The sequence below is a fragment of the Eptatretus burgeri genome, chromosome 10 (assembly GCF_056783735.1).
Source record: "Eptatretus burgeri isolate ZD-2024b chromosome 10, Ebu_testis_v1, whole genome shotgun sequence".
Taxonomy (NCBI): Eukaryota; Metazoa; Chordata; class Myxini; order Myxiniformes; family Myxinidae; genus Eptatretus; species Eptatretus burgeri.
Genome location: NC_140970.1, coordinates 5,962,365 through 5,976,623, shown reverse-complemented (window position 1 = coordinate 5,976,623; position 14,259 = coordinate 5,962,365). Strand labels below are relative to the sequence as shown.

Sequence of the window (14,259 nt, the reverse complement as noted above, 5' to 3'; positions counted from 1 at the left end):
ATTTTGACTGTCAAGCAGGCAGATTAATGAAAAAAAAAAAATCAATCAACAGTGACAACTTGACGAAACGGAACAGCACTTGGTAGAACACATACCTCCGCCAGGCCGAATAGTTTACATTTTGTATCCCACTCAGGCCAGATCTGAATCCAGACCTGAACCAAAATCGAATCGGCTTGTGCTTGTTACCTAACCAACTCATCCACAAGGTTTCATCCGAATCTGTTAACAATTTTTTGAGATATCATGTTCACAGACAAACAGACAGCAAACAAACAAACAAAAAAAAAGAGTGAATACATAACCTCGGTCCACCTTCGGTGGCGAAAGAAACATTAAAAAAACATCCCCCAATTGGCAATCAAAGCACATGCACTCAAAAATCGATAGCCAGGTAAACATGCTTTCAATTTGCATGAGATGGCTAGACTATCTGGGGGAGGTCTTGGTTTGAGAAAGGAACTTTGCTTGCCAAGCTAATCCAATATTTCATGTCACCGTGAAGAAGCCAACAGCCTCTCAAGCCAACCCAAGCTACTTCTGGAGCCTTATGGTGTTCAACTATACAATGTCACAGCCTCACATTTAGCCGCTCACCTCTTGGAGAAGATCAGACTCTTCAATGGCCTTCAGCACATCCTTCTTGGATGTCTCCTGCACCTCACCACCCAAAAGAAATTCGTCCAGGATAAAATAGGCCTTTTCAAAGTTAAAAATGATGTCCAATTCACACACCTGTAAGCATAAAGTGACAAAAAAACATGTATACCAATATTGTCACATACCCTGATCATAGTAGAATTGGATCCCAGACAGTTTGCCCAACCTACAAAGATGGGTCACATACACCATTGTTGTGACGTTTTGTTAGCTCTTCTGGACTACTGTAAAGATGAACAAATACTTATTTATTTATTTTCTCTCTCAGCAATACCATTTTCATCAGGGGGTTGTCTGGCAAGAAGCAAGAAGCAAGAAGGCAGGATCAATAACATGCATTGGATAATAGATTGTCCCGTCCACCTGCTCCCCACCCCCCCCCCCCAAATGATAATTACACTAATGTGACTCAAAGGCCTTCAGAAAATAAAATCAAAATAAAGACCAATGAATATAGACATCAACAGAGACATTTTGAAGGACATCACCATAAAAAGAAAACCACAAAGCTTTTCGTTGTGCTCTCATCAGATGAAATTAACACAAAATGAATGAGCAATGAAAAGAAGTCTAATAGAAACCTATCATCAGTTAATTCTGATTGGACATTCTCTGATGCATCATCATCACCCAACAGTCTAGGTGGGAGGAGCTTGTTCAGTGTTCAGCTCTTCATTTGGAGGTTGCATAGTCTGAGGCAGAGCCGCTAAGGCTGTTGTAGAATCTTCTTCATCAACATCTGTGATCGTGAGACAAGTTCGTGTTCCTCTTCTTCTTTGCGCACTTTGCTTCTTGCAACACAAACTCGTCTTATTCCTATTATCCAGGACTTCCACAACTCTGTTAAACCATGCATTGAAACTGTTTACAGACAACTTAAACTTGGTGCACATTTTGTTAACAAAATTAGAGACAGAATCCACAAATGAAGACCGAATGCAGCTCCAAGGTCGAGTTACTGGTTCCCTATATTTAGCTCCCTTGTTCATGCAAAAACAGGAAAACTCACACTGCCGAAGTACTTGTCGAGAAGTTCAACATATCGATGAATTATCTCCAACGTCAGCAGCTCATTATCCGGACTTTCCACAGCACAGCAGAAATACAAGCTGGCATATCTGCAATAAACAATCAATCATTCTTCAGCTCATTTGTCCGAGTAACAAAAACAGTAAGTATTTAACAACCCCAGAGTACACAAACTGAGAGCCAAAAAAACCCCCAAAATGGCATACACCCTTCAGACTCACAAAGCATGACAGTTCCAACAGGTAATGAATATATTTATTCATATGCAGCCTGTGACTGCTTGACTGCACCATTTTCTGGGGGTGCGGCTGTGCTGCTGATGCAATGCCCCATTAACACTACTCATTTCACCAACCTCGGAAGGATGGCAGGCTGAGTCAACCCACCTGGTGATAGTTCATTGGCTGACAGGGGCTTGAACTCAAGACCCTAAGATCTTAAGACAACACCAGGCGAGGCATTAGATGAGATTATGATTGGCATGTTTTTTTTTGTATACAAAGTCGAGGCTCATGAAAGAGCCAGAACATAGAACAGATCAGGAAGCAACGGAACAAAAGGAATAGTAGAAAGAGGGAAGAAACACCAGCAACAGGGTTAAGGGACACAACAGTGACTTGGAAAAAAAATATAGCAGGGATGCGGGGAGGAATGAGTAGATGACGATGCACGAGATGGATAAGATGGATCCAGAAGCAAACTCATGAAGGGAAAACTTAATTTTTTGAAAGAGGTGGGGTTTTGAAGGGTTAATGGGGGTACAAAGAATCATGGTTTTGTATGGGGGATGATCTGAGATGGTGGTGATGAACAGCTGTCTTGAGACGTGGAAGGAAGAATGAGACTGAAGAGAATGTGGAATCTGGTTCAACAGGTGGGGGGGGGGGGAAAGAAACGAACAAGTGGAGGTAAAGCAGTTATTGTGCATTTTTGGAGTTTCACCATTTGGGGTTTTATGGTAGACTGCATGCACCAGAAACTTAGAGAGTGGAGTGAAAAGGGGAGGGGAGGACAAAGCACAGAGAGAGAGCAAAGGAAGTAACACCATGAAGAAGGCGGTAAAAGGCGAAGACCACCGACCTGTCTGCGATTGGATAGACCTAGAGACTCGACTTCATTGCATGAGATTCTAATGATCTTGAAGGCCTTGGTTTCCAGGGAATGAAGTGGAGCAAGGTGTGAGGCAAGCGCACCAGCCTAGTGGGGAGAGCAGTACTCCATCAAGTTGCGGATGAAGGCCTTGCAGGTAGTTAAGAATTAAAGTCTGCCAAGGAAGGACCTTGCACGATAGAATATGCCTCGTCAGTGACTGGCTTTGGCCAACTGGCCAACTTTGAAATGTGGCTTGCCCAAAAATGATCATGGCTGAGGTCCAAGAGGATTTGGGGAGAAAGAGAGAGACAGAGACAGAGGGAGAGATCACGAATGAAAGACATATTTCCAAGTGTTTGACCAGCTGGTGATTTTAGCAAGATGTGAAGAGAGGGAAGAGGCTGCTGCCTGCCGACCTGGAGGATGAGGGATGTCGTGTCATAGGGTGGAGTTGTCAGCAGAGATAAAGAGGATTTTCCAGAGTCAAATCATTGAAGATTAAGAATTTTTCCTTTCTCTTCCACAAGCCCAGACTGTATACAAAATCAGGACTAGGCCCAGAACACTGCATTGGGGCATTCCAGCTTTTACAAGGAAAAGAGATTAAAGAATTCCATTGAGAGCCACATGTTGATGAGTGTAGAGGAAGTCAAGAAACCATGTATGGAGTTGGGCATGGATGCTGTAAAGCAGAGAGTTTTGAGTGCAAGGCATGATGCCAGACTGTATCAAAAGCAAGAGATATTGTTACGAATTTGGAAGTCATGAGCACACAACATACAGGTCCTTTACATCAGTTATATCGGTAAGTACATGTTGCCAGTTAGGGTCCTGACCCTAGTCTAATGGGTAATTAAATGTTCCTGTGCTGTGGAGTTATTTTAATAGTCAGGTTTTCTTTTCGTTTATTTTTACACCAGCGACATCACCGCCGATGACACCGCATCATCCTCACCTTCACCTCGCTCTGGCCGACGTCAAAGGTGGGCAGAGCCCCTGCAGAAACATATTGCTCAACTTCCCCGACTGTGAGAGGGGCGGTCCTTTGGAAGAAGGTGGAGTTTGGGGAGGAGCCACGCGGCGGCCCTCGACCAATCGGCGTGCAGCGGGTGGGGTGACCATCGCTTGGCCAATCAGACTTCCACGAGTGTGTGAGGGGCGGTCGTTTGGAAGAAGCCACGCGGCGGCCCTCGACCAATTGGCATGCAGCAGGTGGGGTGACCGTCTCTCGGCCAAGCAGACTTCCCGACTGTGTGAGGGGCGGTCCTTTGGAAGAAGCCACGCGGCGGCCCTCGACCAATCAGCGTGCAGCGGGTGGGGTGACCGTCTCTCGGCCAATCAGACTTCTCCGACTGTGTGAGGGGCGGTCCTTTGGCAGAAGGCGGAGTTCGGGGAGGAACCGCGAAGAGGCCTCCGACCAATCGGCGTGCAGCGGGTGGGGTGACCGGCACTCAGCCAATCCAGGCCCGCGACAGGAGGAAATGGGGCCGCGTGACGTCACCACGCCCCTGGGCCAATCAAGGGGCTTGCCGCCTGTTTTGGCCAGTGAGAGAGACGAAGAGCGACTTTGCGCGCCAAAACCAGTCAGTGAGAGAGGGAGGGTCGCGAGGAGGTGCCCCCCCCCTTCGAAGCGGGGGGTATAATTATAGGCGCGGTCTGCACGTTCGCGCGAGTTGGTTCTGGGTCTGGCGCAGTGTGCGCGTTGTTCTCCTGTCGTTTTCCGCTGGTTCTCGAAAGTGTCTGCGCACAGAGCGTCTTCTCCCGCCAGCCTTCACCTGCCAACTTCACTCGCTTGGGTCATCCGGATCATGCTGGGGGTCCATTTCGGCCCTGAGGACCTGGTCCTTGAAAACCGCACGAGGCAGGCAAGTCCAAGATAGGTCAATAAAGACCACCTGGTCCGACCATTTTTGGGTGTGTGCGTACGTGTGTTTGTGGTGCCAGTCAGTAAGTAGTGAATTGTATAAGTGCTTTCTCGCTGTATATCATTGCCTTGCTTTATTCGGTTTAATTCTGTTCTTACATGCTTCCCTAATTCCCCCCATTATTGTTGTATAAATAAACCCCCATTTGTTAAATGTTTTCAGCTCGTTCGTGTCAATTCTTCCATTGACTGAGCGTGTCACGTGTGGGGGAAAATTAGTTAAAGCTGTTACAGCCCTAAGGGGACATTTGGACCGACGGTTCTCGGCGATTAAACCGCTCGGAATCGCACACAGAACGAGCGCGCTAAGCGGCTCGTCTCCGTACGAGTTCCGTCGAGGGTGAAATTCCCCGGTAGTTGGACCACGTGGGTATTAAGGTAAATTGAAATTGGCAATCGACCCTACCCCACGTGGTCTATCCATTGGCGAATTTCGGTCCGATAGAGGACCTGTCGACTCCGGACTTATCCAGGGCGACGATCTGAATTCCGGGCGATCGGTCGAGCAGACTTGCGGCTCCGTCCAGCGGTCGTGCCCGCGGCCGACGTCCCGGCCCCGCAACAATATGTCCAGAGAGACTGCTCTGATCTCGTGTCTGACATTGAGGGCCTCGATCTATTGCTGTGTGAGTAGAAGCATAATGTCCAAGGTAAAGTAACCTGGTCTGAATACAAATTGATGATCTGATATAATGAGTGTTATGTTGAAGTTTGATTTTACACCCTATGAAAGATCAGAAGTGTTTGGGAAATTCCAAGCTGCTTCTGGATGTCTGGCAATCTCACAGTCATGAGCAGTTTCTGGTTCAGTCTGGATAAAGAACCAGCTTGTGTTTTACCCTCTCAATAAATTCAAGTTTGGACTATGCCAGACTGTCAGTAAGACCTGAATATATTAAAGAACATTAGTTTTGTGGCACAATTCTCAACATGATCATCTGATATATATATATATATATATATATATATATATATATATATATATATATATATATATATATATATATATATATATATATATATATATATATATTGTTGCGGGCCGGGATCCAGTGGCGAGAACAACCACGAGGTGGGGAAGTTACGTCGTTTCCCACCAGACTCCCAGAATTGTAGGCCGTCGCTCATGGATAATTCCAGGACGCAGCAGGTTGCTTCATCGACCGTGGATGCCAATACCTCAACCGCGTAGCATAGGGTCTTCCTGCCAGGTGTAATCAGTTTACCTAATTAACCACGCGGTTTCGACTACCAGGGAACCATGCCATCGGTACGCCTTGCCCGAACCAGATCACTCTACCAACTACCAATTCCGGATCGGATGCAGCTGAGCGGAACTGCCAAGGACGTACCGGCTAGAATGAACAGATAATTATCGGGGATAAAGACCCGGCTAAACTCAGATCCGAACCATGCTGAACTAATGAAGGAAAAGACAAAAACGAACTGGGAACATTTCTACAATGATTTATTTACACTAGGCGTGGAAAAACATGTAGTACAGGAACAGGTTTATTGGGGGTGTTATGCAGGGGACAGAAGAGAGATGTCGTGCGACAATTTTACAGCAACTTACAAAAGAGGACACAGAGCAGACTTGTCGCAAGAATAATACAGGCAAGAATTACAGTAATCAAAAATAGCACCGCAAAGCGGGCGTAACCCCTCAGCCCCTTGACGCAAACCAATTTCAAGATGGTGGCCATATTGAAAATCGCAGCACGCCCATTTTCGAAAGGAACCTTCCTCTACTCAACCCCATTATACCTCGCCAGAATAAAATCAATGTGTGAAGCCGTTCTCAAGTTATTGTCCAGAAACCAAATTCAAGATGGCTGCTCTAGCCGCCATATTGGATATCGGATTGCGCTGAATATCAAAAGGAACCTTCCTCTAAACACCCCCATCATATCACACAAAAATGAAATCAATAAGTCAAGCCGTTCTCAAGTTATTGTCCGGAAACCAAATTCAAGATGAGGAGAACGCCCTGGCCGCCATATTGGATATCGGATTGTGCTGTATATTGAAAGGAACCTTCCTCTAACCACCCGCATAATACCCCCATGAAAATAAAATCAATCTGTCAAGCCGTTCTCAAGTTACTGTCCTGAAACCAAATTCAAGATGGCTGCTCTAGCCGCCATATTGGATATCGCATCGCACTGAATATCGAAAGGAACCTTCCTCCACTCAACCCCAACACACCCTGCAAAAATGGATTTAATCGGACAAGGCGTTCTCCTCGAAATGGACGGAAACCAATTTCAAGATGGCTGCCATGGAGGCCACATTGAAAATCGCAGTGCGCCCATTTTTGAAAGGAACCTTCCTCTACTCAGCCCAAACATACCCTGCAAAAATGGATTTAATCGGACAAGGCGTTCTCCTCGAAATCGATGGAAATCATTTTCAGGATGGCTGCCATGGAGGCCACATTGAAAATCGCAGCGCGCCCATTTTCGAAAGGAACCTTCCTCCACTCAACCCCAACACACCCTGCAAGAATGGATTTAATCAGACAAGGCGCTCTCCTCGAAATCGACGGAAACTAATTTCAAGATGGCTGCCATGGAGGCCACATTGAAAATCGCAGCGCGCCCATTTTCGAAAGGAACCTTCCTCCACTCAACCCCAACACACCCTGCAAAAATGGATTTAATCGGACAAGGCGTTCTCTCGAAATCGACGGAAACCAATTTCAAGATGGCTGCCATGGAGGCCACATTGAAAATCGCAGCGCGCCCATTTTCGAAAGGAACCTTCCTCTACTCAACCCCAACATACCCTGCAAAAATGGATTTAATCGGACAAGGTGTTCTCCTCGAAATCGACGGAAACCAAAAGTTGACAGACGCCCGGACGCCCGCCGGACAACGCCCATGACGACAATACCCCTTAGCCAATTCAGGCTGAGGGGTAAAAACTTAAACTTAATGGACAGGCACCACACACTCGGACAAAATAAACCCAGTTGAATGGCAAAGGACTTTTGCAGCCATGGAGGGAGGGAGCTGAGGTCGCAGTTCTTTTGGTACCTGAACGTTCCGAGGGAAGGGATGCTCAGTGGTGCGGCACCCGACAGAGGTCGTGCAGTTCGGCCCACAGCCACACACGTGGAGACCGTGTCTGCGAAGGAGCCTGGGTGGAGAGCGCGGAGTCAAAGGTATGAACGGGGCTGCAGACAGGAGCAGGACCCGACCAAGGCCTGGTCGATGTCTTTTCAGCTCTCACAACCAACCAACGAACGAACCTCTTCCTCCCTCAACCAACCACGAACTCTGCGACTCTCTCTCTATTCTGAGGATGGTGTCGTAATTTATAGATGCCCAAGGTCGGGGAGAGGCCTTGGTGAAGCCGACGTCATCGTCCGTCCGTCCTGATTGGACAGGGCCTTCATGGGGTCCACCCTTTCTGGGCGGGATATGGCCAGGACGAGCATTTTGACCACAAGGTTTTGGCCAAGAATGTCCATGGAAAGATCCACCAAGAATAACCCAATATAAAATGGAGTTCATTTTTTTTTCTTCTCATTTTGACCACAAGTCCCCCAGCCCAATGCATGAACCAGGGATCAAATGCAAAAAATCGTTATATATATATATATATATATATATATATATATATATATATATATATATATATATATATATATATATATATATATATATATATATATATATATATATATATATATATATATATATATATATATATATATATATATATATATATATATATATATATATTTCATGCATCCTCCAATGTTGAATACATAAACAAAGTTTCATTTCAAAAAGGGCGTGTAGTTGCAATTTTTGGTATTTGACCTGTTGACCACCTCAGGAAAGGAGGCTGGGTCAAAAAAGATATGACTCTTGCACCTTTTTGCCATGTGACGATCATAACTACCAAGTTTGGTGAATTTCTGCACAACTGTTTAGGAGGAGATAGCTGGACAGACAGACAGACAGACACAGAAATGTCATCCTCCCATTTAAAAAAAAAAAACAGCACGGGGATAATAAGACATAACTTGGAATAGAGGACAGGATTGTGCAGAGATCAACATGGACAAGATGCATGCACAAACCTCTTGTAGATGACCTTGAGGTCCCGCCACTCCAAAAAACTGCTCATCTTGGGCTTACGAGCCAGCACAGCGGCCACAAGTTCCTTCACAACCTTGCGTCTGTCTTTCTCACTTAAGGCTACGGACCATTTTTGCAAACGTAGCTTTCCTTGTCTGCTGAATAGCAGCATGAAACGCATCTGAGAGGCAAAGCACCACCAGTTAGACATGGCTCAACAAGTAAAGAAAGCAATTGTCCACCCCATCCACAAACAGGCATTTTCAATGGCATATTTTATGAGATAATCTCTATAATCACATTTCATGCACATATTTAAAGCACGTTTCTGGATATTTACCATACTTCCCCAGTGTCTCCGCTATTATACCCTCCGCCTTGTATTTCTACGAAGTATCATGAGGATTTTGCGGATGCGTCATAGAAATATTGTCCTGCCAAAAATTTGTCGACCTCCTCGATTAAAAATCCTACATTTTTAAATAAGCATTAGCATGTCAAATGATCAAAAGCATAAACGATTTTCTGATTGGTCGAAACAAGAAGTTCCTTCCTAATGAGTGGAAGATGACGACGCAAGTAAATAAAACTGTTACTGGTTGTAGAAGCTTGACAAGTTGAGCATTTGTGATGCAATGACACTGGATAAACAACTTGCAAAATGAAGTAAACCCGTCGGCCACTCAGAACGAGAAAGCCCAATGGCTAAGTCGAGCTGAATTGTGGTAACAAGTCAAAATAAATAAATAAATGTTGACATAAAGCCGCCATGAGAGCTTGTTCTGTTCAACAAGGTGAAAAATCAAGGCATAACTGTTACACATCATATTAAAGTCCTCAATATGAAGGCTTAGGCTTTATTACCCCTGCCAACAAAGGTGGACAGAGGTTATGTATTTGCTCACCCCTGTTCATCTGTGAGCAGGATATCTCAAAAAGTTATGGACCGATTCGGCCAAAACTTAGACAGGTTGTGTGACAAGCACAGATTGATTCGATTTTGGTGAAGATCTGGATCTGGATAATAGACTTTTTTTAAATTAACAAGCAATTCTTCACCATCAAGAGATAGGGCCAAAAACGATATAATCGCATGATATTTTTTAAAAAGTTGAGACAAAACTTGGTGGATGAGTTGGGTAGGTGACAAGAACAAGCAGATTAGATTTTCGTTAAGGTCTGAATGTAGATCCAGCCTATCATTGGGATACAAAATGTAAACTGTTTAACCTGGCGGCGGTATGCGCTCCACCAAGTGCCATCCCAGTTTAGTCTACTGTTCACATGAAGCAGGCATAAAATGTAAGTTTTTTTTTTTTGGTTTTTTTTTTTTTTACACCTTGGCAAAATATTTGCTCATTTAGCACATGAGGTAATTAATCATGATTTTTCATATCAAAATGGGAAGCAACATGAATATATCAACTTTAAAATGTCTGGTTCGATTGTGTTTGGGTCGGAATCAACATGTTGCTTTCAAAAACAAAACTACATTGTTTGTCCACATACAAGAATGCAAAACTCCATTCCCTCTCTTCCAGATGGGAACACCAAACAGGTCAACTTTGTAGGAAGGTCTGTTTGGCATTTCCAAGTGAGCACAAATAAGTCGAATCTCCGACTTATTTGCAGTTGTTACTGGAGTTCATCAAGGGTGTGTACTGGATTTTTGTGTCCAAATGGGGTTTTTGCATGAATTAAAAGAACGATTATATTTACTTTCCACGTGTTCAAGCACACGCTTAAGAATCCTTTGTGCAAGTCGAACGGTAATTGTGGTCCATTGTTTGAAGCAATGGCGATGCATGACATGTGGACTTTGTAATTACCCCTGTGGACAGGGGTAATTCGTGACATGGAAAGGAAGAGGAGGGAGGGAGAGGTATGAAGGTCAAATTACAGGATTGACAGGGCACAAGGAGCCACGAGCTCGAAAGGTGAACATGGCAAGGGACCAACGATGGCTGGAGACATAGAGGGATAGAAAGATGGAGGGACTTGAGAAAAACTGAACATTCCAACTAATGATACATATTCCTCCCGAAGTCCCTCTACACAAAAGATGTCAAATCTATATCACATAAACTAAAGAAATATCTGTCTGAAGAAAATCCTACGCATCTCAGAATGCATGTGGGGTCTTTTCCATAACCACAACAATATAATGGACTCTGCAAAACAAAGAGATGAAGTTTGGAATAATTTTGCAAGGAAAGCTGGGCATCTTAAAATGATGGCTATGAGCAGATAGGAGGGTCATTCAAAAGTTCAACAAAAGAGATACTCAGAATAATCTAAGAAACACCAATTTTATGTTTTTAATTTTCCAATTATAGTGTCCTGAGACTTCAATGCCCCATGCTCCATTTGTCCTCAAACTGTCTATGTTAGTAAAATAGAAATGTTCAGATTGCTCCTTCAACAATATCTTCAGTAAGTTAATTGTAGTCAGCAGATCGGCAGTGTTGCAGGTGCAACTTCGAAAGTCTATGCAGGAAATAAGTAACCAGGGGGTCAGGTCAGGTCAGGGTAGTATGGGAAAGGAAGGAATGGGTAATGTGATCGAGATGAAATCACGAATAGTGGTCTGCACAACATGGGCCTTCCTAAATCACAGGCCCATTGCTGTGAAGGAAGAGCACATCTTGGTCAACATCACTTAGCCTCAGTGTTGTTTTTTTTGGGGTTTTTTTGAATACCATGTCAAGGCTAGTGTAAGAGCTAATACACAGAACCATATAACAAGGCAAAAGACTGGAGGGGCAGGAGAGGGAAACACAAAATAGTAGAGACAATTGGAGATCTGTAGAAGGGAGAGGGATGGGGTAATGTACACAGAGTAAAGAAGATGGTACTACAGGGACTTTCAGGAAGGAAAACATGTAATTTGAAAGTGGTTGGCTCGGGGTGGATTAATGGGGGTAGTAAAGATCGAGATTTTGGATGAGGAAAGATACGAGATGGTGGTCAACAGCCGTTTTGAAGACCTGGCAGGAGGAGTGGGATTGAAGAGAATGTGGGAGTTTGTTCCAGGGGTGGGAAAAAAAGAGGAATGAAAGAGTGAAGGTGAGCAGTAATTCTTGATTTTCAGTTTCCCCATAAGGTGGTTTTTGGCAGACCTTGAGTGCCCTGCAGAAATACAAGGGGAACAGATCACAGACAGAGCAAAGGGGGGGGGGGGCAAGGCTGGAGAGGAGACGGGAGAAGACAAAGACCACCAACCTGCCACCGGTGAAAGAGTGAGAGACCCGACAACTCAGCTTCATTGCGGGACATACCAATTATCCTAAAAGCCTTGGTTTCCACAACATGAAGAGGAGCTAGGTGAGAGGCAGGAGCACCAGCCCAGAGGGGAAAGCAGTACTCCATCAGACTGCAGATGAAAGCTAAGTGATTGGAAACTCCGGTGTGCCAAGGAAGGACTTTGGATGATGAAGGATGCCCAGTCGGCGACTGGCTTTGGAGGCCAGCTTGGAGATGTGGCTTTCCCAGGAAAGATAGTTGGCAGATAGTGCGACCCAAAAGTTTGAATGAAAGCACTTCAAGGGGATTGTTGAGAAGGTAAATGGGGGTGGGGGAGGGGGGGACATTTCCAGATGGTCCTTTCGGAGAGACAGGATGAGGGTGAGAGATTTGTCAGGATTGAAAGACATATTCCAAGTGTTTGACCAGCTTGTGGTTTTATTCAGGTCTGCAGAGAGTGAAGAGGCTGCTGCTTGCCGATCAGAGGGATGAGAGATGGTACAGCAGAGGGTGGAGTCATCAGCAAAGAGATAAGGAGGATTTTCCAGATAATCTGAGAGATCATTGATGAAAACCAGAAAAAGCATAGGGCCAAGAACACTGCCTTGAGGAACTCCAGCCTGGACGGGAAGAGGAGATGAGAGAATTCCACCAAGAGCCACGCATAGACTGCGACAGGAGAGGAAGTTCCCACGAGTGGAAACTGCCTTGGATACCAAACTGCCTTGGATACCACATAAGAAGAGAGTTTGGTGAGCAGTGCAGTTTGCCAGACCATATCGAAAGCTTGTGATGGGTCTGGAGAGATAGCTCTGATCTCATGTTTGGCATTTAGAAACTCCATCCATTGTTGCGAAAGAAGCAGCAGCATGTCCAGGCTTGAATGACCTGGTCTAAATCCAAATTGACGGTCAGAAATCAAGCCATTAGAGAAGAGGAAAGATTTGATGTCGGAAGTGATGATGGATTTCATGACCTTGCTGATGATTGGGAGCAGGCTGGTTGGTCTGTAGTTGCAGGGATCTGTTTTTGCACCTTTTTTATGCAAAGCGGTCATGTTTTCTGATTTCCAAGCAGACGGCAGATGACCTTTAGCAAATGAGAGGGTGAATAGAACAGAGAGAGGGTGAACAAGAGCAGCAGAGTAGGTTTTTAGGACACGATGGCTGATGCCGACTGGACTGGTTGCAGAATCTGAGTCGAGGTTTGACAGCAAGCTCTCCACTTTGTCGGAAGAAAATGACACAGAGTCCAAGGACAGTTGGGTGCGACTGGGTAAGGTGGGGACAGAGAGTGATGAGTTTCTGACGCAAGATTTAGATACAAACACCGAGTTTAAGCATCAATCCTTTTCACGTGTGGCATCAGCAGTTCAGCCATTTGAAGTAAGGGAGCGGATGGAGGGGGAACATACACCGGAAATGGACATAACTACACGCCACGAGGATTTGGAGGAGGGAGACAGCTTTGTGAGTTCAGGCTTGAGATGAGAAAGATGTTTCTTCGCTTTCCTCAGGGTAGACACACTTGTTTCTAAGCATTGTGAAAGGAACTGAGATCGCCTTCAGTAGGATTTACCTTCCATGAGGCGAAGGCAAGCTGTTTCAGGACAACAGCCTCGCAACAAGCTTCAGTGTACCATGGGCGGGAGGAAGGATAGGTAGGACAACTGAAGACAAAATGGGATAAATCTGTGCATGAGAGCAAATTTCTTCGAAAAAATTTCCAGGATGAATTGATGTCAGACAGAGAGAGTACAAATGGGAGATCAATCTAGAAGTTTGATGGCTGCTTGAAGACCCTGACAGTCGGCCTGAGTGAAATGCCAGACTCGTAGGCGCTGAGGTGGTTCTCTAATAACAGCCAGAGAGATGAACGCTTTAACAAGCATATGGTCAGATGAACAAATTGGAACAGAGGAAGGAGAGCAGACATTTCCTGGGAAATTGGTCAAAATCAAATGCAGAAGAGATGCAGTACCATTGCCTGAGATCCGGGTTGGGAAGTTCACAGATTGTGTCAGTCCCAATGAGTCGCAGAAGTCCTTCGCTGAAGTGCCGTGGCAGGTGAGAGAGGAACTCACACACAGCTAACTGGCATGATGGCAATTGAAGTCACCACATAAGAGTAAGAGAGAGTTTGGATGAGTGCATACAAGTTAGTTCATGTTTTCGGCGAGCGAGATATAAATTGAGTCGTCTGGTGGACAGTACAACATAC

General features: G+C 45.0%; 1 protein-coding gene across 6 annotated transcripts in view; it reads right to left on the bottom strand.

Annotated features, from left to right (window-relative positions):
* The window catches only part of LOC147017880 (AP-1 complex subunit sigma-2), a 57,189-nt gene that overhangs the window by 38,294 nt on the left and 4,636 nt on the right, over positions 1 to 14,259 (bottom strand). For all 6 annotated transcript variants that reach the window (XM_085896974.1, XM_085896973.1, XM_085896968.1 and 3 more), the window contains exons 2-4: positions 8,799 to 8,977; positions 1,670 to 1,778; positions 598 to 735 (exon numbers count right to left, since the gene is read on the bottom strand). In XM_085896974.1, coding sequence (XP_085753100.1) covers positions 598 to 735; positions 1,670 to 1,778; positions 8,799 to 8,977 — 426 coding nt within the window. The remainder of the gene's footprint in view (positions 1 to 597; positions 736 to 1,669; positions 1,779 to 8,798; positions 8,978 to 14,259) is intronic.